The sequence below is a fragment of the Toxotes jaculatrix genome, chromosome 23, assembly GCF_017976425.1.
Source record: "Toxotes jaculatrix isolate fToxJac2 chromosome 23, fToxJac2.pri, whole genome shotgun sequence".
Taxonomy (NCBI): Eukaryota; Metazoa; Chordata; class Actinopteri; family Toxotidae; genus Toxotes; species Toxotes jaculatrix.
In genome coordinates this window covers 11,752,429-11,779,646 of record NC_054416.1, presented here as the reverse complement: position 1 = coordinate 11,779,646, position 27,218 = coordinate 11,752,429, and the positions used below count along the sequence as shown (strand labels likewise).

Genomic DNA, 27,218 nt, shown 5'->3' with positions numbered 1-27,218 from the left:
TTGTGGAACATCAATGGACCTCAAAACATATCGTTTGATCACAGCAATAACTTTCATTTGGGCTCTCTGCAGCAAAACGAGGACATTGTGCTTCAAACCACCTACATACAAACACAAAGCAAGAAAAGGGGCCTGAAATGTGCACATGGCCAAACTCTGCATATAGATAGAAAGGTCTGCTCTTTTACTGCTGACCACAAGAATGGAGTAAAAAAAAAAAAAGTCCCCCTGGGACTGACAGGTGTCACCTGTTTCCGTGATCACTGCAACAAGTGACTCATGGAAAACATGCAGCCTAAGCTCGCGGAGATTTGATTGTGGTCCTGTACAAATGTCTTTTTATGTTCAGAAGTTGATTTTCACGTCTTTATCAAAAACATAGGTGCACAAAAAAAAAAAAAAAGCATGATCATGCTCATGCTCTTGGCTCTTGGATGCGCTGTAGTAAGTGAATGGGGATCAGAGGATTCTATGTGTACAGCCGCCTTGCCAGTGTCTTCATAAAGCTTGCGTGTGAGGCATTTAGGGAACATCGGTAAATTGTAGCTACAGACATTTAATTTAGGTGTTTGATTTAATTGTTGTATTCCATTTCAGACTAACTGAAATTCAGTTTTAAGTGAGGTTCTTCAATCATTCATAAACATTTATTTCAGCTCATCTGTGCCACATTTATACATAAAGACATAAAAACATCTCTTGTACTGGTGAGTAGTTAAACTGGACCTGTTCAAGATGAGAGCTGAGGATAATCAATGGGGACATTATTTCCATGATTAATTCTGATTGAGCCTCGTTGCATGAATCTAACATTATTAAGGCATGGTAAGAGAAAACGTTATGGAGCAGTGCTTCTCACTGATGTTGTTGGATTTTTTTTTCTCTGATGGCTTAAAACTGTATTCACCTGTCTGAATAAACTTTGTTGTCTGTCACTGGGTGCACCTACTACAAATCAACCTCAGCCTACTGATGTAGCTACTGATGTAGAGACGTGCTTCTCAAAACCACAGAGACAAAGATGAAAACACAAGAGGGTCTGAGATCTTCTCTCTTTACTGTGAACTGCAACAAGATCACAAAAAGCCTCATACACCTCTGGGTCTGTGGCAGCATGTAGAATAAACAACCTACAAAGGATGTGCTGTGCTTAGTCTGTGAATTTTGTGTTGTACATGTGATGTTGGGGGGTGTCAGTGTAGAACTGTGGAAACTTTCAAAGTGGCTAATCCCACAGAGGTGTGAGCATATTTCTGACTGCTGCTAAAGGAAGACATTTTTTATACTTTCTTTTTTTTTAAGTCATGGAAGAGTTTAGTTTATTTCAAAACAAGCATTTAGATTCATTAAATTTAGAAATCAGAACAGAATCATGTTGTTGTAGCAGTGATGAAACAGATCTACTGCCTCACACTGGAGTACACACATTCACCAAAGGTGTCGTCCCTCTGTCTTGTGGATCGGTTGACCTTGTGGTTCCTTAAAGCAGCATAATGAAGGTCGTCTGAATCCTGGCATAACTGGTAAAAAAGTGGATACTTTTATGCATTAGTATAATATACAACATGACAAACACATATGAAATGTGTGCAATTAATGGAAGATAATGTTAAACAGTATATTTAATACTTTTTATTAGGAAATGGTACATACCTCTGTATTTGGAGTAGAGGTCGCTGAAGGTTTTACATTGCAGTCTGGTTATGACAAACAAAATTAAAAGTCTTTTTATTCAAATGCGATTTGCTCTCAATTCTTGCTGTCAGCTTAAAGGAGTAGCAGTTACCTGCACAGTTTCTTTTGTACATCTTGTACACTGAGACAGCCAGTAAAATTAACAGGATGGTGGTGAATGCCAAGGCTCCACTCAAGAAACGCACCAAGACAAGAGAAGTCACATCATCTATAGAGAGCCAGACACCAGGAGACAGAACAGAGCTTTTAGATTTTGATCTTAATGTTGATTAAAGGACAGATTAAAATTTTGTCAAGTCTGTCTTCAGACACTTCTGACATGTCCATGTGTATATCAAAGCTTCGTATGTGTGTCGGGAAATCTTGGAATGCGTATATGTTTGAAAAGACAGTAGACTATGTCCTCTTTCTCATACAGTGGAGTAGGAATGAATTGCTTAATGTCCAATGTGGACATGAGGAATTCTTACAGTAACACATGACTCTCAGTCTAAGTGTTATAAGTATAGACGTCAAAAATATTAATCTATCTTTTCAGGTTTGCAATTTATCAAATGAGACAATCCCTGCTGTAAATGACTTACCCTTAGAGTCTTGCTTGGTCCTGTTTCCAAACAGTATGTGTCCACATGAGACGACAGCACAGTCGTAGGTCCCAGCATGTGAAAGACTGTGGTTCTCCATTGGCAAGTTGTAGAAACATGTGTGTGTTTGTGTGTCAGGTTTCCTCTCACACTGATCATTCCTGTCTCCGTGGGTGTAAATGAGTCCTGGCTGAGATTCTTCAGAGTTTCTGATCCAGTAAACACTGTGTTCTCCATCACAGGTCCCAGTGTGGACTGTACAGCTGAGAGTCACAGAGCCTCCTGGCTTGACATTCTCAGATGGTGACTGATGAACTAAAGCCTGGATGCTCAAACCTGAACCTTTTACACTGACTGCCGTGCCCTGACAAAATTCAAAGTGCCGTATATTGCCACTTGCACAGTAGTAAGTGGCTGAGTCTGAAATTTGCAAATGTGAAATCTTCAAAAAACTACTGTTTCCTGTACTCAGGGAGAAACGTGGATTGTTTTGAAATTCATCCAGAAAGTTGATTTTATCACTGTGCATATAGAATTTCAAAATCAGCTTTGGCTTCTGTCCCAGCTTTTGCTTTAACCAGTAAAATATCACTGCTGTGTTATCTTGACACAGGCACGGCAAAGTCACATTTTCCCCAACATTCAAGTCAAAACGTAAAGATGGTTGTTGAAAAGTCAAATGAGCTGAGGGAGAAGAGACAAAGCAGATACACGAGTGATTTGATGCTAGTATGTTGTAATGCTCTGTTTTACAGAATACATGAGAAAATGTTACAAGCAAACATATAGTTATGGTTTAAAGCAAACAACAGAGAGTCAGAAAACACAGCTTACCTATGTTCACCACCAACAGGCATGTGAAATACAAAGCAAAGTTTGGAGGCGTCATCGTGCTTCAGACGCTGTGTTGAATGGACTGAATCTCAGTACGTTCCCCACTCTTCAAAGAGAAGACTGTGTTTGATTGGCCAATCAGATTGAGTGCCCTATTTTGGAAACACTGAGCGCATGATCAGTGCCATGTTCTGTGTAGGAAGTATCTATAGTGTATGTATATTTGGGACTAAAAATGAAGCCTATGGAAACTTGCAAAGGGGATTATATACAACATGTTTACTGACTGTGTGTAGAATACTAATTAGCTTGATAACTTTCAGTAGTTCAGTAGAACATAAATGGCTTTTTTGAAAGTATAGTTTAAAGTACCAATAATAATAACTCTGGTGTTTAACAGGTCAGTATCATGCTACAAGCATCATTACCCTCTGATCTACTGTATATGTAGAGTATGCAGGACAGTTGGATACCTGTATTTAGGGAACATGGAATAATTTTGTGATTGGGCAACATGTTGCACCAAAAACTCAGGAAAAAACAAACAATTAAAAAAAAAAGATTCACAAAAATAAAAGCCAAAAGAATTTATGACTAAACTTGCACCTGTAAATTTTCATGGTTAAACTATAGTGTGTGTGTAAATGCTGCCTGTGCATGCTCACTTTCTTCCCTCACACTGCATTACTACATTTCATTACATAAGCATTCAGTTCTCTCTGGTGGGGGCTTGTATTATCCCCTTGGTGTACACAGCATGTTATCTGCAATTAAGACACAATCCTCATTTCACACAGCTGCTGTGTAAAATGTCTTTGCTCTTGACGTCTGCCTGAGCTGCTGTTCACTGTGGCCTTGAGGCAACAGTCCAGTCTTCCTGTGTTCAAGCTAAGACTTGAGTTTCCATCAGCAGAAACCTGTGCACTGGTTCACAACTTTTTCACCACAGGATCAAAGCAAAAGTCAAACACTGAGAACTGTCAGGTTTAAAGGTTACAGCCTCTGCTTATGCATCTGGTGGCAGGTATAAATAGCTACTGTCACTTGTCTGCATCCAGTGATAAGCTCAAAGCAGATTTCTATCATGATAAATGCAGCGTCATTGAATTCAAGCTGACTAAATACTGTGTCCTGCTGCACAGTCACCAATGTGAACAGAGAAGCGAAGTGAACACAGAATCACTGATCATCTTTAGACCTTGGGGAAAAAATACCATAAAAAATACATAAATAAAACAAAAGAAGTGCGATCATCAGCGTTATATTCACATTCAGCAGAAATGATCTTAAGGTGCAACTTTGAAGCTTTGATGATAAACTACAGAGGATGAACATGTTGTTTGTCATGCTGTCTGTCATGTGTGAACCACATACCATAAACCAACACTTCCGCATGAAATGAAATTTGGCCTAATGCGTGGGCACTAACCATAATGATATTGGCAGAATGCAAACAGCATTTTAGCTGCACACATTTCAGAAGAACGGAAGACCAAGATTTTTGTTGACTTATCAAAGGGATTGCACAGATGTTGTGAGTCACATACAGCGCCTGAACTTGTTCATGATGAGGGTTATGGAGCATCAGGATTAAAGATTTTTGTAAATGTTATGGAGAATAGATTACACAACTCACAGTAAATATCACACTTGCTGATTGTGCCTCGTTGAATGAATCCATCTAACAATATTAAGTAAAGACAAGAGGAAACATTTTGCAGCAGTGTTTCTCACTGATATTTTTTTGGTTTTGTTTTCCTCTGATGGTTTAAAACTATATTCACCTGACTGAATAAACTTTGTTGTCTGTCACTGGTTGCATCTACAACAAACCGACCTCAGCCTACTGATGTAGCTACTGATGTAGCTACTGATGTAGAGACGTGCTTCTCAAAGCCGCAGAGACAAAGATGAAAACACAAGAGGGTCTGAGATCTTCTCTCTTTACTGTGAACTGCAACAAGATCATGAAAAGCCTCATACGCCTCTGGGTCTGTGGCAGCATGTAGAATAAACAACCTACAAAGGATGTGCTGTGCTTCGTCTGTGTGTGTGAATGCTTTGGCCTTACATATGTACATATTGTAGATGTGATGTTGGGGAGTGTCAGTGTAGAACTGTGGAAACTTTCAGTGTGGCTAACCCCGCCTGCACCACAGAGGTGTGAGCATAGTTCTGACGTCACTTCAGTGAAACCCTCTAATGCAGGACATTGGATTTTTCTTTATTGTTTTTATTTTATTTCAAGACAAGCATTTATATTCATTAAATTTAAGTGAAATCATGCTGGTGTAGCACAGATGAAACATGTCCAGATCTACTGCCTCACACTGGAGTACACACATTCGCCGAAGGTGTTGTCCCTCTGTCTTGTGGATCGGTTGACCTTGTGGTTCCTTAAAGCAGCATAATGAAGGTCGTCTGAATCCTGGCCTAACTGGTAATAAAGGAAAATAGTTAATCACTCTATGGGAAATGTGGAATGTGTGCAGTAATTAACGGAAGATAAAGTTAAACAGTATCGTCAGTATCATAACCCTAAGTTTATCCATGTGTCTCCAGCCAAAATAAAACAAAAAAAGAAATAAAGACATTGCTGTACAGTTAAAAATTCTCTATTTTCCATTAGAAAATGGTACATACCTCTGTATTTGGAGTAGAAGGTGCTGGAGTTTTTACGTTGGAGTCTGGTTATAACAAACAAAATGAAAAGTCCTTTTATTCAAATGTGATTTGCTCTCAATTCTTGCTGTCAGCTTAAAGGAGTAGCAGTTACCTGCACAGTTTCTTTTGTACATCTTGTACACTGAGACAGCCAGTAAAATTAACAGGATGGTGGTGAATGCCAAGGCTCCACTCAAGAAACACACCAAGACAAGAGAGGTCACATCATCTATAGAGAGCCAGACACCAGGAGACAGAACAGAGCTTTTAGATTTTGATCTTAATGTTGATTAAAGGACAGATTCAGATTTTGTCAGGTCTGTCTTCAGACACTTCTGACATGTCCATGTGTATATTGAAGCTTCGTATGTGTGTCAGCTGCCTCTCAGTGTAAGTGTTATAAGTGTTGTAAGTATAGACGTCAAAAATCTGAATCTATCTTTTAATGATCACTGTTTATCAAATGAGACAATCCCTGCTGTAAATGACTTACCCTTAGAGTCCTGCTTGGTCCTGTTTCCAAACAGTATGTGTCCACATGAGGCGACAGCACAGTCGTAGGTCCCAGCATGTGAAAGGCTGTGGTTCTCCATTGGCAAGTTGTAGAAACATGTGTGTGTTTGTGTGTCAGGTTTCCTCTCACACTGATCATTCCTGTCTCCATGGGTGTAAATGAGTCCTGGCTGAGATTCTTCAGAGTTTCTGAACCAGTAAACACTGTGTTCTCCATCACAGGTCCCAGTGTGGACTGTACAGCTGAGAGTCACAGAGCCTCCTGGCTGGACGGTCTCAGATGGTGACTGATGAACTAAAGCCTGGATGTTCAAACCTGAACCTTTTACACTGACTGCCGTGCCCTGACAAAAATCATAGTCCTCTAAATTGCTACTTGCACAGTAGTAAGTGGCTGAGTCTGAAATTTGCAAATGTGAAATGTTCAAAACATTTCCACTGTTTCCAGTTCCCAGGGAGAAACGTGAATTGTGAAATTCATCTTCAAATGTGATTTTATCACTGTGCATATAGAATGTCAAAATCAGCTTTGGCTTCTGTCCCAGCTTTTGCTTTAACCAGTAAAATATCCCTACTGTGTTATCTTGACACAGGCACGGCAAAGTCACATTTTCACCAACATTAGCTGATTCAAAACGTAATGATGATTGTTGCAAAGCTGTCAAATGAGCTGAGGGAGAAGAGACAAAGCAGATACACGAGTGAGTTGATGCTAGTATGTTGTAATGCTCTGTTTTACAGAATACATGAGAAAATGTTACAAGCAAACATATAGTTATGGTTTAAAGCAAACAACAGAGAGTCAGAAAACACAGCTTACCTATGTTCACCACCAACAGGCATGTGAAATACAAAGCAAAGTTTGGAGGTGTCATCGTGCTTCAGACGCTGTGTTGAATGGACTGAATCTCAGTACGTTCTCCACTCTTCACAGAGAAGACTGTGTTTGACTGGCCAATCAGATTGAATGTCCTGTTTTGGAAACAGTGAACACATGATCAGTGCCATGTTCTGTGTAGGAAGTATCTATAGTTTAAGTCATGACCAGCCCCTAAGTGGGCTGTTCTCTGAACCCTTTTGTTTAGTTTTGAACTCTTTTGTGGACTTTTGGACCTTTTAGGACACTTGTTTAGTTTCTTAGCTTCTGTTAGTATTTCCTTTTTTTATTTTGAAGTCATAGCACCTGTGTATCTTGTCTTGTTCTACTTCCTGACTTTGTCTAATTTCCCGCCTTTTGTGACTGTTTGCCCCGCCCTAATTGGTGTCACCTGTGGCCAATTACTTCATGTATTTAAGTCTCATTATTTCCCTGTGTCCTTGTCACTTTTTCTGTGTCCGTACCTGAGTTTGTGTCTGTGTCCTTGTCCGCACCCAAGTCTGTGACTGTGTCTGTACCAGAGTCTGCATCTTTGTCTGTACCGGAGTCTGCCTATGTTTTGGCGTGTGTTGTTTCCCATGTGTGCTGCCTCCCCTGCCTTGTCAAGTCCCCGTGTTCGTTCCCGTACTTGTGCCTGGCTTCTTCCTCCTCATGAACTTACCTTGGTTTCCTTGTTTTCAAGTAAGGACTTTTGTATTGTTGTTTAGTTTTGTTCCTGAGTCTTTTTCGCCACGTGTGGATGATTTTTAGTTGTTTAAGTTTTGTTCCCTGACCCTGGAATCTCCCAGTGATTTTTGTTTATTAAATGACTTTTAGTTTACTCATCTGCCTGTCTTGGGGGATTTTTGCTTTTAGGTGCTCTCTTCCTTCGTGTTCTCGGTTGCCTCGGTCGTGACTTCGTGACAGTCTATTTATATTTGGGGCTAAAATGAAGCCTATGGACACTTGCAAGTGGGATCATATTAACACACTAAACTTGCAACTGTAAATAATGATGGTTAACCTACTGTGTGTGTGTGTGTGTAAATGCTGCCTGTGCATGCTCACTTTCTTCCCTCACACTGCATTACTACATTTCATTTCATTACATAAGCATTCAGTTCTCTCTGGTGGGGGCTTGTATTATCCCCTTGGTGTACACAGCATGTTATCTGCAATTAAGACACAATCCTCATTTCACACAGCTGCTGTGTAAAATGTCTTTGCTCTTGACGTCTGCCTGAGCTGCTGTTCACTGTGGCCTTGAGGCCACAGGCCAGTCTTCCTGTTTTCAAGCTAAGACTTGAGTTTCCATCAGCAGAAACCTGTGCACTGGTTCACAGCTTTTTCACCACAGGATCAAAGCAAAAGTCAAACACTGAGAACTGTCAGGTTTAAAGGTTACAGCCTCTGCTCATGCATCTGGTGGCAGGTATAAATAGCTACTGTCACTTGTCTGCATCCAGTGATAAGCTCAAAGCAGATTTCTATCATGATAAATGCAGCGTCATTGAATTCAAGCTGACTCAATACTGTGTTCTGCTGCACAGTCACCAATGTGAACAGAGAAGCTGAGAGTCACAGAGTCTCTGACGAATGAATCACTGATCATCTTTACACCTTGGGGAAAACCACCCAAAAAAAAAAAAAAAAAGGAAGTGCGATCATCAGCGTTGTATTCACATTCAGTAGAAATGATCTTAAGGTGCAACTAGGAAGCTTTGATGATAAACTACAGAGGATGAACATGTTTTAGCACCAGAAAGGTTCCTGCTGTCTGTCGTGTCAACCACATACCATGAACCAACACTTCTGCATGAAATGAAATTTGGCCTAATGCGTGGGCACTAACCATAATGATATTGGCAAAATATAAACAGCATTTTTTCCAATCTAACAATATAAAGTCACAGCAAGAGAAAACATTTTGCAGCAGTGTTTCTCAGTGATATTTTTTTGGTTTTGTTTTCCTCTGATGACTTAAAACTATATTCACCTGACTGAATAAACTTTGTTGTCTGTCACTGGTTGCACCTACAACAAACCGACCTCAGCCTACTGATGTAGCTACTGATGTAGAGACGTGCTTCTCAAAGCCGCAGAGACAAAGATGAAAACACAAGACGGTCTGAGATCTTTTCTCTTTACTGTGAACTGCAACGAGATCACGAAAAGCCTCATACACCTCTGGCTCTGTGGCAGCATGTAGAATAAACAACCTACAAAGGATGTGCTGTGCTTCGTCTGTGTGTGTGAATGCTTTGGCCTTACATATGTACATATTGTAGATGTGATGTTGGGGAGTGTCAGTGTAGAACTGTGGAAACTTTCAGTGTGGCTAACCCCACCTGCACCACAGAGGTGTGAGCATAGTTCTGACGTCACTTCAGTGAAACCCTCTAAAGGAAGACGTTTTTTTCTTTTATTTTATTTCAAGACAAGCATTTATATTCATTAAATTTAAGTGAAATCATGTTGGTGTAGCACAGATGAAACATGTCCAGATCTACTGCCTCACACTGGAGTACACACATTCGCCGAAGGTGTTGTCCCTCTGTCTTGTGGATCGGTTGACCTTGTGGTTCCTTAAAGCAGCATAATGAAGGTCGTCTGAATCCTGGCATAACTGGTAATAAAGGAAAATAGTGAATCACTCTATGGGAAATGTGGAATGTGTGCAGTAATTAACGGAAGATAAAGTTAAACAGTGTCATCAGTATCATAACCCTAAGTTTATCCATGTGTCTCCAGCCAAAATAAAACAAAAAAAGAAATAAAGACATTGCTGTACAGTTAAAAATTCTCTATTTTCCATTAGAAAATGGTACATACCTCTGTATTTGGAGTAGAAGGTGCTGGAGTTTTTACGTTGGAGTCTGGTTATAACAAACAAAATGAAAAGTCCTTTTATTGAAATGCAATTTGCTCTCAATTCTTGCTGTCAGCTTAAAGGAGTATCAGTTACCTGCACAGTTTCTTTTGTACATCTTGTACACTGAGACAGCCAGTAAAATTAACAGGATGGTGGTGAATGCCAAGGCTCCACTCAAGAAACACACCAAGACAAGAGAGGTCACATCATCTATAGAGAGCCAGACACCAGGAGACAGAACAGAGATTTTAGATTTTGATCTTAATGTTGATTAAAGGACAGATTCAACGTCGTCGTCAAAAATCTGAATCTATCTTTTCAGGAGCACTATTTATCAAATGGGACAATCCCTGCTGTAAATGACTTACCCTTAGAGTCCTGCTTGGTCCTGTTTCCAAACAGTATGTGTCCACATGAGGCGACAGCACAGTCGTAGGTCCCAGCATGTGAAAGACTGTGGTTCTCCATTGGCAAGTTGTAGAAACAGGTGTGTGTTTGTGTGTCAGGTTTCCTCTCACACTGATCATTCCTGTCTCCATGGGTGTAAATGAGTCCTGGCTGAGATTCTTCAGAGTTTCTGAACCAGTAAACACTGTGTTCTCCATCACAGGTCCCAGTGTGGACTGTACAGCTGAGAGTCACAGAGCCTCCTGGCTGGACGGTCTCAGATGGTGACTGATGAACTAAAGCCTGGATGTTCAAACCTGAACCTTTTACACTGACTGTTGTGCCCTGACAAAATTCATAGTCCTCTAAATTGCCACTTGCACAGTAGTAAGTGGCTGAGTCTGAAATTTGCAAATGTGAAATGTTCAAAACATTTCCACTGTTTCCAATATTCAGGGAGAAACGTGAATAGTGAAATTCATCTTCAAATGTGGTTTTATCACTGTGCATATAGAATGTCAAAATCAGCTTTGGCTTCTGTCCCAGAGTTTGTTTATACCAGTAAAACATCACTGCTGTGTTATCTTGACACAGGCACGGCAAAGTCACATTTTCATCAACATTAGCTGATTCAAAACGTAAAGATGGTTGTTGAAAAGTCAAATGAGCTGAGGGAGAAGAGACAAAGCAGATACACGAGTGATTTGATGCTAGTATGTTGTAATGCTCTGTTTTACAGAATACATGAGAAAATGTTACAAACAAACATATAGTTATGGTTTAAAGCAAACAACAGAGAGTCAGAAAACACAGCTTACCTATGTTCACCACCAACAGGCATGTGAAATACAAAGCAAAGTTTGGAGGCGTCATCGTGCTTCAGACGCTGTGTTGAATGGACTGAATCTCAGTACGTTCTCCACTCTTCACAGAGAAGACTGTGTTTGACTGGCCAATCAGATTGAATGTCCTGTTTTGGAAACAGTGAACACATGATCAGTGCCATGTTCTGTGTTGATAGTTTATGTGTGTTTGTGACTAAAATGAAAACTGGCAAGGAGGAATATATACCTGTTGACTGATTTCCTGTGTGTAGAATACTACCATTTGAAATTATTAATTTCAGTAGTTAGAACATAAGTAGCTATTTTCAAAGTATAGTCATATACATATAATATCATCTCTGCTGTTTAACGGATCAATGTCATGCTACAATCATGCAATAAGCATCATTATCGTCTGATCTACTGTGTAAGTAGAGTGTGCAGGATAGCTGGATATCTATATCCAGGGAACATTTTGTGATCGGGCAACATGTAACACCAACAACCCAAAAGTGGTGTGCGCATATATATAAGCAAAATAGATACACAAAAATAAAAGCATGTGATTGGACTTGCAACTGTAAATAAAAATTGTTCATCTAAAGTCTGTGCAAAGGCTGCCTTGGTGATTGGATAACCTTGCCAAGAGAGACCATGGTGATTTGTTGACAGATGATAGGTAATGATGCTGATGATGAAGCTACCTCTTCTCTCAGTGCTTTCTGAGCCTAGAAACAATATTATAATTATGTTCTCTTTCCTCCCCTCTTGCCCCTCCTCCCTCTTTCTTTCTAACCCACCCTCTTTCTTTCTCACACACCCCCCTCTCTCTCTCTCTCTCTCTCTCTCTCACTCTCAACCCAACCATTCGAGGCAGATGGCTGCCCACCATGAGCCAGGTTCTGTTCAAGGTTTCTACCCATGTACAGCGAGTTTTTCCTTTCTGCCATCATTGATAAGCACTTGCGCTTGGGGGAAACATTGGGTCTCTGTAGATAATATTATAAAGAATAAAGTCTAGAAGTGCTCTATATGACTTTCTAATCAATATTAAGCAACTGAAACCATTTGTAGGCAACATTTGTAGGGAAAAGTCCTATACTATACTAGCTAACATGCTCACTTTCTTCCCTCACACTGCATTACTACATTTCATTACATTACATAACCACTCAGTTCTTTGTGGTGTATTATCTCCTTGGTGTATGCAGCATGTTAAGTGTTTCACACAGCTGCTGTGTAAAATGTCTTTGCTGTTGACTTCCGCCTGAGCTGCTGTACGCTGTGGCCTTGAGGCCACAGGCCAGTCTTCCTGTGTTCAAGCTAGGACTTCAGTTTCCACCTGCAGAAACCTGCGCACCAGTTCACAACTTTTTCACCACAGGATCAAAGCAAAAGTCAAACGCTGAGAACTGTCAGGTTTAAAGGTTACAACCTGCGCTTATTCTTCCGGTCGCAGGAAGGTATAAATAGATCAGAGGGGACTTTTGAGCATGATCTGTCCATTGTCTGCATCCAATGATAAGCTCAAAGCAGATTTCCTTCAGGGCAGACAGACAGAAATGATCTTGAGATGCAACTTTGATGCTTTAATGATGAACTACAGAAGATGAATGAGTTTCAGCATCAGAAAGGTTCCTGATTCATCAGTCACCACACTCCAGGTTCATTGCTTTACACTGGCGTACACAAAGAGCAGAGCAAGAGAAAGTTTGCAAAGTACAGCATTATCTTGTCTCCTTCTCCTACAGTTCAACACATCTGTGATGATCTGTCTGATTGGTTCATCACTCTCACCTCACAGAATATGAATGGCTGAGATGCTGAACTTTGTGGTCATCAGTGGTTGTGGTTTCATTACAGATGAATGGACTGAATGTGTCACGGATGATGTAGGCCAGGGGAGTTACTGGGCTGAGGCCACATGCACATATGTACAATGAAACCATTTTTCGTTGCCATAATTGTCCCCGTTCCCCATATTGGCCATGAAGAGACGCCTGCCAAATATCATCTGATTATAAATGATGGAGGACAAAATGCACAACCCCTGTTCTGTGCAAAAATGCATGTGAAATTCCCTCTTTATGTTATTGTTTCAGTGAAGAAACAATGCCCAGGGACACACAAAAGGGTATTTTATACCAGGAGACTTTCACTTCACAAGTGTTCTGCTTGATTGACCGACATATTGTATTAGGCCCCTTGACTTCTAGAGATATATTGCCCCTGTGGATGGTCTTTTTCCTTCAAGCTCAGGCCCTCTATCAGAGGCCTGGGAGCCTGAGGGCCCTGCACAGTATCTTAGGACTGCACTCTTCTGGACAGAGATCTCAGGTGTTGTTCCAGGGATCTGCTGGAGCCACCCTCCCAGTTTGGGGGTCACAGCCCCGAGAGTTTTATATATACATAAATCATTTTTAGCGTTAATCTAAATATAGATTATACCTCCGCTTACTGTGGAGGAAGCTGAAGCACACGTACATATGTATATATGTAATTTCACATTGTCGTTGTGGTACACACACGCTCAAGTTCAAAGTATTGTGGCTCAACTCACACCCGTCATCCTGCATGAAAATGGAAACTGTAAAAAGATGCTAGCGTGATGCATGTGGTCACCGTGTCTACAGCTACTGATCTGCAGTTTCTGTAAACGATGAAAGCTTGGCTTTGTGAAAAAGTACACACCTCAGCAGGGGGTATATATTCCACTCTGAACTGCGCATTTACGCACGTTTAACATTGTACTTTCCAGTTTCCTCCGCACAGTGAGTAATTGCACCAGAAACACAGACATCTAATGCAGTCTGGTGGCACAGGGGAAGTGGAAATCATTCATACGTACAGGTCATGTAATGTCTTTGGAAAAGCTTGTTTTAATGAGAATACTGACTCTTCAGTGACAAGTTGTAGACACAGGTGTGTGTTTTGTGTGCTGGGTTTCCTCTCACACTGATCGTTCCTGTCGCCAGCATAGTTATTTACCATCTACCTCCAAATATGGCATGGCGAACATTTACCAGACGGATTTATCGTTTAACGAGTGAAATATATACACAGTGTTCCTGTCAGTTTCAAAGGTCCTCTGTTAGTGATGATTGTTTAAACATTTCTCCTAAATCTCCTCTTCCCTTCAAAGTATGGGAAATACAGTGTGGAGATAGTTTTATTTTTTTCCAGGCTAATGAATTAATGTCAAGTTTCCTGTCCTCTGCTGTGTCCAACAGCAAATCTGACTAATGATTTTCTGGAGTCTTAGAACGAATCTTCACTTAGAAACCACGGAGCAAATGACTGGAGCTACAAATCTCTCATTCTTTATTTAAAAGAATTATTAAAAAAAAAAATCAAGGTCACAAAATGCTTCACAGACATAAAAAGAAGAAATGATCTGAAAATTCATAAATCACACACATATAGACACACATTCTCAAGGTCAACATGTCATAGTACCTTGTTGCACAGCACAACTGAATTCAGGAAAACTATTTGTTTGAGACTGAATTTCTTTTTCCACAAGCTAAAAGCACAATAAGCAGAGTTGTGAGGATACATAGCCCACTGCGCAACAAAGGTTCAAGCAAAACATTTTGGGCAAAATTACACTTAAATTACACAGAAAGAGAGAACTGTAGTAATGTTCTGTTACTCAGAGACAAAGATGAAACCTGTCCAGCTTCATTGCTTCACACGGGAGTACACGCATTCAGACACCTTGTCATCCTTTTGTCTTCTTGAACTGTTGAACTTTTTTACACTTAAAGCTGCATAATGGATGTTTTCGTCATTTTGGCCACTCTGGTAATGGAATATAAAACAATCAATCAAACTATGGCACATGATGTATGTAAGAAACTATTTCAACAGAAATACTTGTCATGGTGTAGACATAATTTTGAAACTTAATCTAGACAGAAAATACCTCTGCATTTGCTGTGGAGAAAGCTGAAAATCTTGCATGAGATTCTGAAAAAAAAAAAAAAACAGTGGAAAGTCATGTTTCTGTAATGCTATAATCAGTAAATACACACTGCAGATACAAAATGGAACATTTACCTGTAGCTTGGCAGCTGTTTCTCTTATTTATCATGCACAGTAAGAAAGCCAGTATAATGCTAATAAATGAGGTGAATGCCAAGGCGCTACTCAAGAAATACACCAAGGGAGGGAAATCTTCCTCATCTGCAGAGAGTCAAATATGAGGAGACATTACAAAGCAGCTTTTCAGTCTGTGTTCATCTCTTGTTTAATTAAAGTTTAACAGTTTATCACATGAAGTTACTTACCCTCAGTGTTCAGTTTGGTCCCGTTTCCAAACACTATTTGTCCACATGAGGCAAAAGCACAGTAGTAGGTCCCAGCATGAGAAAGATTCAGCCTCTTTAGTGACAAGTTGTAGACACAGGTGTGTGTTTGTGTGTCAGGTTTCCTCTCACACTGATCATTCCTGTCTCCATGGGTGTAAATGAGTCCTGGCTGAGATTCTTCAGAGTTTCTGATCCAGTAAACACTGTGTTCATCATCACAGGTCCCCGTGTGGACTGTACAGCTGAGAGTCACAGAGCCTCCTGGCTGGACAGTCTCAGATGATGACTGATGGACTAAAGCCTGATTGTTCAACCTTGAATCCTTTACACTGAGAATCAAATTCTCCACAAATTCAAATGTTATTGAATAGCTACTAACACAATAGTAAGTAGCTGAGTCTGAAGTGCGTAAATCCGAGATTGTCAAGTGATTTTTACCAGTTTCAGCATCCAGTGTGAAGCGTGCATTGTTCTTGAATTCCTCATAAAATGTGCCATTTTTATCATAAACAAAGAAGGTACAGATGAGCCTTGGTGTCTGTCCCCAAATTTGCTTATACCAGTAATATTTAGCTACCACAGCAGCGTCATAGAAACATTGTAAAGTTACAGTTTCACCAACATGAGTTGATACAAAACCTCTCTCTTGACGGACAGATGAGGACAGATCAGTTGTCCCAGCTGAAAAGTGGCAGGAAAGACAAAGCAAATGCACAATTAATTCATCACAGTAAGTCACATTATGTATATTACGCTGAAAACGTGAGAAGCAGTGACACTAAGAGTGACCATGCACTCTAAATGTTGGAGCTACGAGAAGCTACTCACCCATTTTCCCCAGGAACAAACACATCAGATAGAAAACAAACTTTAGAGATGTCATCTTGTTCATATAGCTCACTGGAGTGAAAAGACTCTTGATCTTTTCTCCCACCTCACAGACAAGACTGTGTTTGATTGGCCAATCTGAAGTGACTATGTTGTCTTAAGGAAACATGATCACATAGTCAGTGCCACCTATAGTTTCAGGTTTAGCTTCTGAGAAGATTTACAGCACATGGTTGGAGATCTATGAAGAATAAAACTGCACTTCAACTTGGAAATTAGATTTCAAATCACCAAAATATGAAAGACAGCTTATCCTCACTCATGTAACACCATACTGATTTTTTTTTTTTCACATTCCTGCAGTGTTGTGATTGCCTTTGAGTTTTCTGCAGCCGTCTCCTTAAAACCAAGGTGAAAGATGTGGAGTACAAGCAGCTTGAGCTATGTGGCGACAAAATCAGCGACTGATGAGCATCCAACGGTCGTTACTGCCGAGATCCACTAGGGCCAGGATCAGGTCAACATTCTCTGTCTCAGGTGCCAACAGGCACCGCTTCAGTACCGGGAAACCTGGGTCTACACTTTTCCTGACTACATGACCAAAGTGATACATACCTACATTGTCTGCCCCACCCAATTACCCCCACCCCCCAAAAATCACTGTGTGCATTTGATTTTGAAACATAGTTATACTTCCTGTTATAATGATGATAGATATGTTTGGGTTTAATAGGGTTGTTGTTGTTGTTGTTGTTATCAGCCCCTTTAGACTCTTTTCTGGACTTGTTTGCTTTCTTTATTTTATTTTATTTTATTTTATTTTATTTTATTTTATTTTATTTTATTTTATTTATTTATTTTTTGTGTATTATTTCCTGTTTTATTTTGAAGTTACATTCATAGTGTGTCAGCCACAGTGTCAGTTTCCACCTTTGTGATATTTTGCCCCACCCTAATGTGTTTCACCTGTTCCTAATTACGTCTGCCCCCACTGTGTATTCTGTGTGTTCACTTCTCTCCTTGGTTAGTTCCTCTGTGTTAGTTCCCCATTGTTTCTGTGGATTTTACCTCTTTTGTTGTTTTGCTAATGGAAAAGTTCCGTCAAGTTAATGTTACCCCAGTACCTCGATTCTGTTCTGCCATCTTGTCCTCCGGCTTGACTGTAAGTTAAAGAGTTGCTACATTTAGCTAGACTGTGTCTGCATGTGTCTGCATTTGAGTCCAGAAATCACTGAACTGTAACATTTGTTTTCTTTGCTTTAGCTGACTTCCTCCATTTCAGCCTGTGGCATTTGTTGCTGTGTTCAAAGACAGTGTTTAGGTGGGCTTCCTTGTTTGTTTTCTGTTGTTAAAAGATTTCTGGTTTTATTGAATGGCTAGGCTAGGCTACAGTCACTTCATGGAACTGTAAAGGTTTTGGTGCTGCACTGAAACTGGGAAAATATTTTTGCCCTTTTGAAATATCTAATATATATACCTCATATAACGTAATTTGTTTTTGCAGTGAAACCACCATGGTCCCACTGTGCAGCGGCTTCTGAGAGCAACTTCGGTGTCTATCACTCAATCATTGTGTCTAAAGGTAGGGGAACTATTTTTTTTAATTTTTTTCTAAATCATAGACTGGTTTCCACTGTGCTCTGTTTAAATTATTAGACATATTAACATACTGATCTCTCATTATGCTCCATTCTCTGTGGGTTTAGATTTCTCTCTTCCTCAGTGCCATCAAAGCTGGAGATTTAATTCCCTTGATGCTCTCAGACAAATCTTTGTGTGCATAAATTATACGGCAGACTAGTTGAACGACTTTCTTCACAGAAATGACAATACCTCATGGCCTCAGACTCGATGCTATGACAAACAAGGCTGTAATGCAGGGGACACATTAGTTTTCACCAGTCAGCATCAAGGAGCCGACTTCTTATAAAGAGGTTGTGTTTGTTGGGTTTTGTGCTTGTCTTGAGTGTGGCATAATGTTCATGATTGTGATAATGTGGTGATATTTCCAGCTTGTATAGACATTTCCATCATAGCAGCTACGTAGATGCAGGTTGTCTGCATGCACTGACAGTTTTTGTTGCAGCCCGTGTGTAGTTGTCTCTTGTTTTTGTGTTCTGAGTAATCAACAGGCTAATCTGTTGTACTCTGTAGCCTCTGCAGAGTCTGACCCAAAGACTCTTTTAACTCTGAATATTCATGCTAGCAGAAAATGTCTTGTGGTTTGTGGGTGCGCATACACTCACACACGCGTCATGCTAAAAAAAATCACAGCTGCTTGTCATATAACATCATTTTATTTGTGCTAAATGTATAAACTGAGCACAAAGAATTCATTCTAATCTACTGTAAATTGAAATGAACCCACAAATACACAAAGACAAAAGTTTCAGTCAATCCTTAAACTAAAAATCACCACACTTCACAGCTGCACACAGCCAGCATGTTCATCTGCTAACAGGATCGTCCTGTTTCTGACGTCTTCATGCTGCATGTACTGCGTCAGTGATAGGGGGGTGGCTTTGAAGCACATTTCTAGCGTTCACATGCCGTAGATATTTATTTTAATTGAATTTGAATGCTGTGGTCTTAGTACTCACTTTGCTGTCAGGTACCAGAACCTCTGTGGTAAATCTGGCACAGACATAGTTCATTGCACTTCATGTGTTGTCTTTGTACAAAGCTTGTTTGAATGAATTTATTTGAAAGCAGTTCTTTACATTCATCATATTTAAGTGAAATCATGTTTACAAAAAAGGCTTTTTAAAGAGTCAGTTACTGTTTTGCGCTGAAGTACACACATTCACTCCAGGTGCTGTCCTTCGGTCTTCCTCGCCTGTTGATCTTGTTCACCCTTAAAGCGTTGTAATTGAGATAATCTTCGTTTTGGTAACCCTGATAATGAAAAAGGACACATTACGATGTGGTCCACGACAGAAATAAAAACCACCAAAAAATGTCAGTTTTAAAAGCAGTAAGAAATTACCTCTACATTTTTTCTGTCGGGATCTGACAATCTCATAGGAGACTCTGGGGAAAAACAGAAAGCCTTTTTTTAAGTTATTATTTCACATTCACTAAATGCATATTTGGAATATAGATAACACCAATTACCTGTACAATGGCAGCTTTTTCTCCTGCTGATCACACACACGGAGAAAGCCAGTAAAACACTCAGGGTGGTGGTGAATGCGACAGCCCCACTCAAGAAATACAACGAGGTAAGAGAGTATTCATCTGCAGATTCTGCAAATAGGACACAATACAGAGCTTTTAGCTGCGTTCATCCAGAGTTTAAAGTAAAAATATGACTTCTGCTATAAAGTGTCTTACCAAAGTCCAGCTCGGTCCTGTTTCCAAAGAGTAAGTGTCCACATGAAGCGACAGCACAGTAGTAGGTCTCAGCACGAAAAAGATTTAGACTGTTTCGTGCCAAGTTGTAGACACAGGTGTGTGTTTGTGAGTCAGGTTTCCTCTCACACTGATCGTTCTTGTCTCCATGGGAGTAAATGAGTCCTGGGTGAGATTCTTCAGAGTTTCTGATCCAGTAAACACTGTGTTCTCCATCACAGGTCCCAATGTGGACTGTACAGTTGAGAGTCACAGAGCCTCCTGGCTGGACGGCCTCAGATGATGACTGATAAACTAAAGCCTGATTGTTCAACCTTGAATCCTTTACACTGAGAGTCAAATCCTCCGCAAATTCAAATGTTATTGAAAAGCTACTTACACAATAGTAAGTAGCTGAGTCTGAAGTGCGTAAATCTGAGATTGTCAAGTGATTTTTACCAGTATCAGCATCCAGTGTGAAGCGTGGATTGTTCTTGAATTCATTATAAAATGTGCCATTTTTATCATACTTGTAGAAGGTAGAGATGAGCCATGGTTTCTGTCCCAAAGCTTGCTTATACCAGTAATACTTTGCTACCACATCATTTTGATAGAGACAGTGCAAAGTTACGCTTTCACCAACATGAGCTGATATAAAACCTGTCTCTTGATGGACAGATGAGGACAGATCAGTCGTCTGAGCTAAAGAGACAGGAAAGACAAAGCAAGCGCACAGTTAACCTAATGTCCTTATATGCCTTGGTTTCAGTCCCAGAGTCTGTTTGTACCAGTAACACTATGCTGAGACGTTAACTTCATAAAATGAATTCATGAATTCAACTCTTATTTTTCTCTCAAATTGCTTTTATGTGATCATTTCAGCATATTAGTCACTGAGATCATTAAAAGCAATTACATGTGAAGGGACGGTACAGTAAAAACACAAAAACCTAACTCACCCATTGTCCACAAGAACAAAGACACCAGATAAAAGACAAACTGTGCAGGTGCCATCGTGTTCAGGTTGCTATGAGGAGTGAAGAGAGTCTTGATACCTCTTCCACTCTTAACAGACAAAACAGCGTTTGATTGGTCGACCAGAAAATGACTCTGTATGTCCTAAATGCTGTAGGAAACACGGTCACATGTTCACCATGAGCGAGAGTGTGAAGCTGCTTTTCTGAGAAACTTTGCTTGAGTGGAAAAGAACATAATGGCTCCTCAGGTGCGTCAGCAAAATGGGGACAGGATGAGTGCCCTCATTGGCCAAAGTGAGAAATGAATCTGTTGTTGCCATTTTATTTTGGCACTGGAGCAACTGAGTTTCAGCACTCACTCACTCACTCACTCACTCACTCACTCACTCACTCACTCACTTTCTGATAACAGCCAGGTACGAAGAAGTCTGAGATACAGCTGCAGTGTTCCAAATTTTAAGGATATTTATTTGATCTTTAATGACATAAACTTCACACACAAAACCCATTGTTTAAAAATCAATGAGGATAAACAAGCAACTTCTAAAGCACCAATTAATCTGACAGAAAAATCATTTATTCATTTGTACAAACAATGATCTTATAAATTTTCATAGATTTATTGATTGTAAACAAACACTAATAAACACCACATTTAAAAAAAAAAAATAAAAAAATATGCTAAATACACATTATGGATTTGATACATTATAACATCCTAAATCACATTACCAAAGCAGGAGACACTAAGAGACTCTTACTCAGAAACAAAGAAAAGAAATGTAACGTGTCCAGCCTTACAGCTTAATGCGCTTGTACACACATTCAGTCCAAGTTTGATCTGTCTGTCCTCTTGATCTTCTGGTCAGGTTGCTCAAAGTAGCATAATAGAGGTTTTTTCCATCTTGGTAACCCTGGCAACCAAACAGATTTCAGTATAAATTAAAGCAGTGGACACCAAACTGTTTATAGTTATACAATTAAAAGGTGAATGGCAATTCAACAGTTATGACACTTATTATTCACCTCTGCATTTACTGTGGAGGGAGCCACAGATCGGCAGCTGTTTCTCTTGGTTTTCATGCACAATGAGAAAGCCAGCAAAATACTCAGGATGGTGGTGAATGCTGAAACTCCATGCCAGAAATATGCCAGGCCAGCCTCTGCAGAGAGCCAGACATTCAATTAGTTTTCTGTTTTCACACGTGTTACTTCTCACATGTGAGAACTCTGGTTATAAAGTGACTTACCCTCCAATTCCAGCTTTGTCCCTTCTCCGAACAGTATGTGTCCACATGAGGCGACAGCACAGTAGTAGGTCCCAGCATGAGAAACATTCAGGTTCCCCAGTGACAAGGTGTAGAAACATGTGTGTGTTTGTGTGTCAGGTTTCCTCTCACACTGATCATTCCTGTCTCCATGGGTGTAAATGAGTCCTGGCTGAGATTCTTCAGAGTTTCTGAACCAGTAAACACTGTGTTCATCATCACAGGCCTCAGTGTGGACTGTACAGTTGAGAGTCACAGAGCCTCCTGGCTGGACGGTCTCAGATGCTGACTGATGGACCAAAGCCTGGATGTTCAAATGTGAACCTTTTATACTGAGAGTCGTGCCCTCCGCAAATTCAAACATAAATGAATAGCTACTTGCGCAATAGTAAGTAGCCGAGTCTGAAATTTGCAAATCAGAAATTGTCAAATTATTTGCTTTACTGTTTGAACCCAGTGCGAAGCGTGAATTGTTCTTGAATTCGTGATAAAAAGTGGTTTTTGTATCATACACATAAAAGCTTGACATGAGCCTCGGCCTCTGTCCCGAAGTTTGCTTGTACCAGAAGACCCATGCTGAATCTTCGTTTTCATAGAAACACTCCAAAGTCACGGTGTCTCCAACATCAGCTGATCTAAAACGTCTCTCTTGCTGCATAGGTGTGGGCTTTTTCAGGCCAGTCTTCAGAGCTGACGTGAGACAAGAATGAAAAGCAAATGTACAATTTATTAAATCTGTCAGAAACATAATCTTTACACAAAAATGCAAGAATTTGCTGCAGGAATGGGTTGATACAAACCACAATACAAACTGCAGTCAGAAAAAAAAACACACAACTCACCCATTTTCCCCAAGAACAGACATGACAGACAGAGGACAAACTTTAGAGATGTCATCGTGCTTGAGTTCTTGTCTTGAATGAAAAGAACCTCGATACTTTCTCTACTTTCAGAGACGAGACTGTGTTTGAGCGTGATGTAATGTCCTACTTACGAAACACACCATGTGTGAACATGTGAGGGGGGGCTCACATGGTGAGAGATTTTTTAAGGAAGGTAAAAGGTGAATAAAAGGCCTTTTTTTGATACCATATTTTAAATTATGGTAAAATAAATTATTTTTTAAACATTTTAGACATTACAATTAACAATTAAAATGATCAAAATAAATGTAAATTCTCCTGTAAATGATCAGCATTTAAATTTAGCTAGAATTATATTACAGCCAAATTTATATCATCTACGAAGTAACACACACCAAATAGCACTGAGCAGATCCAGCAGCTGGTGTGTGCCGTATCGTTTTTCTTCTGGCTCGACAGCTGGGTCCGGCCTTGTGTATCTGGCGGGGTCCATCATGTGTGAAGTGGTCATCGACTTTGAATTACCTGCCTTAGAGGTGACATCTTTGATGTTATTTTTATTAACTTGCAGTGAGAGGAATTTAAATTTTAGCTGCTTGTTAGAACACTTTGCAGACTGATGTTATTCTAGTGGTCTTTGGCTCAAGGTGCGTTTTTGTTCAAGTTCAAACACCTCAGCATCCTGTTGAAAACCACAGTAGCTGCTCTGAATGTTACTTTACGTCGTAACATAATACAGAAACCATCGAAAGTAGATATGTTTCATTGTAACCCAAACCGAAGCTCTTCAACTGTGTGGTCTGCTTGGCCTTTTTTCAATGCGCTGACACAGCACCTACTCACCATTAATGCTTAACAGCGTTTGTGCTTTGTGGACCACAAAGGGGTTTTACTCAGGCTTGTTGGTCGTCTGATAGATGGTTCAAATGGCAGTGAGAGGACATGAGAGAGGGTTTCTCATCAGTGCACTCTTGGATCATTTCTTAGTTTTGTTTAATAACAGAAATGTATCCCTTATGGACCTAAATCTCAGTACTTTCGTGGTAAACTGTGTGAACTGGACCAGTTTGTTTCCAGATCAAAAAATACACATACGTTACCTGAACATTTGTAGTTGATTCTCATGTTAAACATCTGTAAGTAGTGTGCGACTCTGAACCAACTATCCGCTGTGACCCATTTTCAGTGGGGGGACAGTCAGATATCTTGACACCTTGACGTCTTCTTCCTCTCCTTGAGCCTGTTCCTGAGTTGGCTGCCATCATGTCTTCTCCTGATCTCCTGTCAAATTCTCAAATCACTCTCTGTCATTGGCTGATATCAGCATCAGATAGTGTGGATCCTTAGAGAGGGCTTTGAGAACCAAATGCAATTACAAAGACAAAGATGCAAGATGTGTGAAGTGTGAAATTTTGTGCAGAAAAAAATTGGAAATAGTGACTTAAAGGAGTACTGAATCTCACATGTGGTGCCACATCAAAGTGTTTCTGCTCATTATACCCTGCTCTTTCTGTTGTTAAAACATCATCGCAAACCTGCCTGCCTTGAAGTATGCATTTGGCTTCACCTTGTTATAGAACAGCCTGCAGGGTTTCAGTATCTGGTTGTGTTTTCTCACTTTGCAGCATCTTTTTTTTTTTTTTTTTTTTTAAACGTGTGCTTCTTAAACCGAAGTGTACTGAACGCTTAGGGCCACTGTAGCTAAACCAACTGGACTTCCTGGATTGCATTTCTATCTTAAACAACACATCCCCCACAAACGCAGTCCGCTGCTGTGAATCCGCGCTGAGAGCGTAAACGCCTCTGCATTCTGCTGAAAACCACAAAGACCACTGCAGTGAGAGAGGTATACAACAAGATACCTGCAAAGTGAACAGGTTTCAGTGAAATGACTGTTCAGTGGAAGCACAGCCGAAATGATGTCAGTGACTAGGTAGCAAAGCAACGAGGACACGATCCCTCGCTCGTGTTTCCAGGTGTGTTCACCGGAACACGCAACTAGCATGGTGCTAGTTCTTCTTGAGGCTGAGTCCAGATGTCTGCAGCAGTCTCTGAGATGCACTGATTGTGGTGTGCTCTGGTGATTGGTGACTCCCTCCATCGTAAGCATCGTGTTACCACAACACAACTTTTAGCTTTCTGACATGAGATGCAGATGATATTTATAGTTTATAAACCACACACCCACACGTTTTCTCAGCGTCAGTTGGATCAAAATGATTTGATCATTGATAAAAATACACATACACACATATAGTGGCTGAAAATAAAAGAAAAACATTTATTTCCATTGTGATCTTTCTCTTGTAACGGTGATCAATGAAGCTGGCATTTTAAATATGCTGGTTTCAGTGGAAAAAAAGAATTCATATACTAAACAATTAGAGTTTGAAATGGGCCACTGCTTTGCTTGAGGAAAAAAAAGTGAGACTGTGGAGACATCCTTCTTGAAACCACACTGACAGAAAACCTAGAGCAGAGGCTTGTGAATACGCACGAGCGACCCTTAGCGAAGCATGAAGCGATCTCATCTTTTGACTGCAGACCACAAGACAAGCTATAAAAACACTCTTTCATCACTGAGTTGCTTTAGCAATGTGTACAACAAACACCAAGGTGACTGATGTTTCTGAGGATTGGATGTTGTCGTTCTTGTGCCATCAAATTTTTAAAACCAATGTGTGGCCTGTTTCCATGATGCTGTCGCATATATAATATGTTTGTGTTTCCAGCACTGCAGCACAGAGAGACTGACAGTGGAAATCATCATCATCATCACTGACCATATCTCTCTATGTGTAACTGCTCCTGCAGTTACCCCATACATCAAAACAACGTACAGAGGGAACAGTTCTACTGCCTCACTTCAGAGTACACACATTCGCTCAAGTTGTCATCCCTCTGTCTTCTTGTTCGGTTGACCTTATGGTTCTTTAAAGCAGCGTAATGGAGGTTGTCTGAATCTTGGCATTTGTAATCCTGCTTTGGGGAAAAAAAAAAAAACTAAGTGAATTAGATTATGATGCAAGTCCCCAAATACACAATTATTGTGCGACATAATATATCTGGATTTTAATACAGCAGTTAATATAAATATGTAATATTCACCTCTGTGTTAGCTGTGGAGGGAGCTGAAGATCTTGCTTGAGACCCTGGTGTGAAACATAGAAAGTTTATTTCTAAGTCATATCCAGTGAATACAGGCTGTAAGATACAAACAGCATGAATTACCTGTGCATTGGCAGCTGTTTCTCTTGTGCATCATGCACACTGAGAAAGCCAGTAAAACACTTGTGATGGTGGTGAATGCCAAAGCTCCACTTAGGAAATATACAGATGAGCCAAGAGGCTTCATCTCATCTGCAGAGAGCCAAGCATCACAGGACATTAAAGACACTTTAGCTGTTATTTTTGTGCTTATGTAAAATTCGATAAGAGTGTAGTTCTCTGCTAGAATTTCGGAGCACTTACTCTCTACGTCCAGCAAGTCCCCATTTCCAAACAGCACGTGTCCACATGAGGCGACAGCACAGTAGTAGGTCTCAGCATGAGAAAGATTCAAGTTACTCATTGGCAAGTTGTAGAAACAGGTGTGTGTTTGTGTGTCAGGTTTCCTCTCACACTGATCATTCCTGTCTCCATGGGTGTAAATGAGTCCTGCGTGTGATCCTTCAGAGTTTCTGATCCAGTAAACACTGTGTTCTCCATCACAGGTCCCAGTGTGGACTGTACAGCTGAGAGTCACAGAGCCTCCTGGCTGGACGGTCTCAGATGCTGACTGATGGACCAAAGCTTGGATGTTCACACCTGAACCCTTTACGCTGACAGTAGCGCCCTCCGCAAATGCAAACTTGAATGAACTGGTACTTATGCAGTAGTAGGTAGCTGAGTCTGAAGTACGTAAATCCGTGATTGTCAAGTGGTTCTTACCGTCTCCGGCGTCCAGTGAGAAACGTGGATTGTTTTTGAATTCGCCGGTAAAAGTGCCACCTAACTTATCATGTTTATAGAAGGAAGACATGAACCTTGGTTTCTTTCCTGGAGCTTGTTTATACCAGTAAAACGTTGCTGCAACATCACTGTCATAGAAACATCGCAGAGTCACATTGTCTCCAACATTAGCTGATATAAAACCACCCTCTTGACGCACATATGTAGACAATTTCATATCAGATGCCAAACCTGAAGAGGAGAGAGATTAGTATACAGTTAATGGCATGATAAGCTGTAAGTTTATCAGGATGATTGCAAGAAAAGTTAAAAATGATGTCAGCAGTGGATATACATTTTTTAATGATATAAATATATTCACAAAAGCCCCAACATACCTATTTTCCACAAGAACAGCCCAGTCAGATATAAAGCAAACTTTAGAGATGTCATCGTGATCAGAATGCCTTGATGAATGTTGAG

At 40.3% G+C, this 27,218-nt stretch overlaps 6 protein-coding genes across 12 annotated transcripts in view; all 6 read right to left on the bottom strand.

The window, feature by feature from the left end:
* The window catches only part of LOC121177505, a 7,704-nt gene extending 4,520 nt beyond the window's left edge, over positions 1-3,184 (bottom strand). The window contains exons 1-5 of the mRNA XM_041031830.1: positions 3,114-3,184; positions 2,280-2,963; positions 1,787-1,903; positions 1,654-1,697; positions 1,402-1,520 (exon numbers count right to left, since the gene is read on the bottom strand). Of these exons, the coding sequence (XP_040887764.1) occupies positions 1,402-1,520; positions 1,654-1,697; positions 1,787-1,903; positions 2,280-2,963; positions 3,114-3,168 (1,019 nt within the window). The 5' untranslated portion in view covers positions 3,169-3,184. The remainder of the gene's footprint in view (positions 1-1,401; positions 1,521-1,653; positions 1,698-1,786; positions 1,904-2,279; positions 2,964-3,113) is intronic.
* Positions 1-16,489, bottom strand: part of LOC121177235 — a 17,265-nt gene extending 776 nt beyond the window's left edge. The window contains exons 1-6 of one of the 2 annotated variants that reach the window (XR_005893195.1): positions 16,368-16,489; positions 15,519-16,220; positions 15,289-15,414; positions 15,155-15,198; positions 14,803-15,030; positions 7,416-7,426 (exon numbers count right to left, since the gene is read on the bottom strand). Coding sequence is in view for 1 of the 2 variants with exons in the window: in XM_041031475.1 (XP_040887409.1) it covers positions 14,911-15,030; positions 15,155-15,198; positions 15,289-15,414; positions 15,519-16,220; positions 16,368-16,431 (1,056 nt within the window). In the remaining variant the exon portion in view is untranslated. Of the gene's footprint in view, positions 1-7,415; positions 7,427-14,571; positions 15,031-15,154; positions 15,199-15,288; positions 15,415-15,518; positions 16,221-16,367 lie in introns of those variants that run through there. The other variant, XM_041031475.1, reaches the window with a different exon arrangement.
* LOC121177233 (immunoglobulin kappa light chain-like) lies at positions 3,256-27,218 on the bottom strand. Of its 3 annotated transcripts, XR_005893194.1 has the most exons (7): positions 27,134-27,218; positions 26,277-26,987; positions 26,037-26,165; positions 25,914-25,957; positions 25,557-25,787; positions 8,951-8,958; positions 3,256-3,265 (listed from the first exon to the last, which is right to left on the bottom strand). XR_005893194.1 is itself a non-coding variant. In XM_041031473.1 (5 exons), the coding sequence occupies exons 1-5, from the start codon at positions 27,186-27,188 to the stop codon at positions 25,659-25,661; spliced, it is 1,068 nt and encodes a 355-aa protein (XP_040887407.1). In that variant the 5' UTR covers positions 27,189-27,218; the 3' UTR covers positions 25,060-25,658. The 3 variants fall into 3 exon arrangements, 2 of the variants coding, with proteins under 2 accessions (XP_040887407.1, XP_040887408.1); XM_041031473.1 differs by lacking the exons at positions 3,256-3,265; positions 8,951-8,958 and having other exon boundaries at positions 25,060-25,787; XM_041031474.1 differs by lacking the exons at positions 3,256-3,265; positions 8,951-8,958 and having other exon boundaries at positions 25,060-25,784.
* LOC121177241 lies at positions 5,193-11,299 on the bottom strand. 4 transcript variants are annotated; one of them, XM_041031484.1, is made up of 5 exons: positions 11,224-11,299; positions 6,271-6,960; positions 5,890-6,006; positions 5,757-5,800; positions 5,193-5,550 (listed from the first exon to the last, which is right to left on the bottom strand). In XM_041031484.1, exons 1-5 carry the CDS (start codon positions 11,276-11,278, stop codon positions 5,431-5,433), a joined length of 1,026 nt encoding a protein of 341 aa, XP_040887418.1. In that variant the 5' UTR covers positions 11,279-11,299; the 3' UTR covers positions 5,193-5,430. The 4 variants fall into 4 exon arrangements, with proteins under 4 accessions (XP_040887418.1, XP_040887417.1, XP_040887421.1 ...); XM_041031483.1 differs by lacking the exon at positions 11,224-11,299 and adding an exon at positions 7,111-7,241; XM_041031487.1 differs by lacking the exon at positions 11,224-11,299 and adding an exon at positions 7,111-7,241 and having other exon boundaries at positions 5,193-5,546.
* Positions 18,773-20,775, bottom strand: LOC121177236. The gene is made up of 5 exons (XM_041031476.1): positions 20,657-20,775; positions 19,701-20,399; positions 19,482-19,613; positions 19,354-19,397; positions 18,773-19,262 (listed from the first exon to the last, which is right to left on the bottom strand). Exons 1-5 carry the CDS (start codon positions 20,709-20,711, stop codon positions 19,143-19,145), a joined length of 1,050 nt encoding a protein of 349 aa, XP_040887410.1. The 5' UTR covers positions 20,712-20,775; the 3' UTR covers positions 18,773-19,142.
* Positions 21,207-22,877, bottom strand: LOC121177243 (immunoglobulin kappa light chain-like). The gene is made up of 4 exons (XM_041031489.1): positions 22,785-22,877; positions 21,925-22,632; positions 21,701-21,837; positions 21,207-21,588 (listed from the first exon to the last, which is right to left on the bottom strand). Exons 1-4 carry the CDS (start codon positions 22,837-22,839, stop codon positions 21,472-21,474), a joined length of 1,017 nt encoding a protein of 338 aa, XP_040887423.1. The 5' UTR covers positions 22,840-22,877; the 3' UTR covers positions 21,207-21,471.

What these genes read in the sequence shown, in the direction of transcription:
- LOC121177236 (XM_041031476.1), bottom strand. Translation starts at nt 20,711, where the DNA reads ATGGCACCTGCACAGTTTGTCTTTTATCTGGTGTCTTTGTTCTTGTGG. An exon ending in TTTGTTCTTGTGGACAATGG is followed by an intron (nt 20,400 to 20,656) that starts GTGAGTTAGGTT and finishes CTGTCTCTTTAG; the next exon opens with CTCAGACGACTGATCTGTCC. An exon ending in AAAAAGCTGCCATTGTACAG is followed by an intron (nt 19,398 to 19,481) that starts GTAATTGGTGTT and finishes GTTTTTCCCCAG; the next exon opens with AGTCTCCTATGAGATTGTCA.
- LOC121177243 (XM_041031489.1), bottom strand. Translation starts at nt 22,839, where the DNA reads ATGACATCTCTAAAGTTTGTCCTCTGTCTGTCATGTCTGTTCTTGGGG. An exon ending in TCTGTTCTTGGGGAAAATGG is followed by an intron (nt 22,633 to 22,784) that starts GTGAGTTGTGTG and finishes GTCTCACGTCAG; the next exon opens with CTCTGAAGACTGGCCTGAAA. An exon ending in GACAAAGCTGGAATTGGAGG is followed by an intron (nt 21,838 to 21,924) that starts GTAAGTCACTTT and finishes GGCTCTCTGCAG; the next exon opens with AGGCTGGCCTGGCATATTTC.
- LOC121177233 (XM_041031473.1), bottom strand. Translation starts at nt 27,188, where the DNA reads ATGACATCTCTAAAGTTTGCTTTATATCTGACTGGGCTGTTCTTGTGG. An exon ending in GGACTTGCTGGACGTAGAGA is followed by an intron (nt 26,166 to 26,276) that starts GTAAGTGCTCCG and finishes GGCTCTCTGCAG; the next exon opens with ATGAGATGAAGCCTCTTGGC. An exon ending in CCTCCACAGCTAACACAGAG is followed by an intron (nt 25,788 to 25,913) that starts GTGAATATTACA and finishes TTTTCCCCAAAG; the next exon opens with CAGGATTACAAATGCCAAGA.
- LOC121177241 (XM_041031484.1), bottom strand. Translation starts at nt 11,278, where the DNA reads ATGACGCCTCCAAACTTTGCTTTGTATTTCACATGCCTGTTGGTGGTG. An exon ending in CCTGTTGGTGGTGAACATAG is followed by an intron (nt 6,961 to 11,223) that starts GTAAGCTGTGTT and finishes CTTCTCCCTCAG; the next exon opens with CTCATTTGACAGCTTTGCAA. An exon ending in GACCAAGCAGGACTCTAAGG is followed by an intron (nt 6,007 to 6,270) that starts GTAAGTCATTTA and finishes GGCTCTCTATAG; the next exon opens with ATGATGTGACCTCTCTTGTC.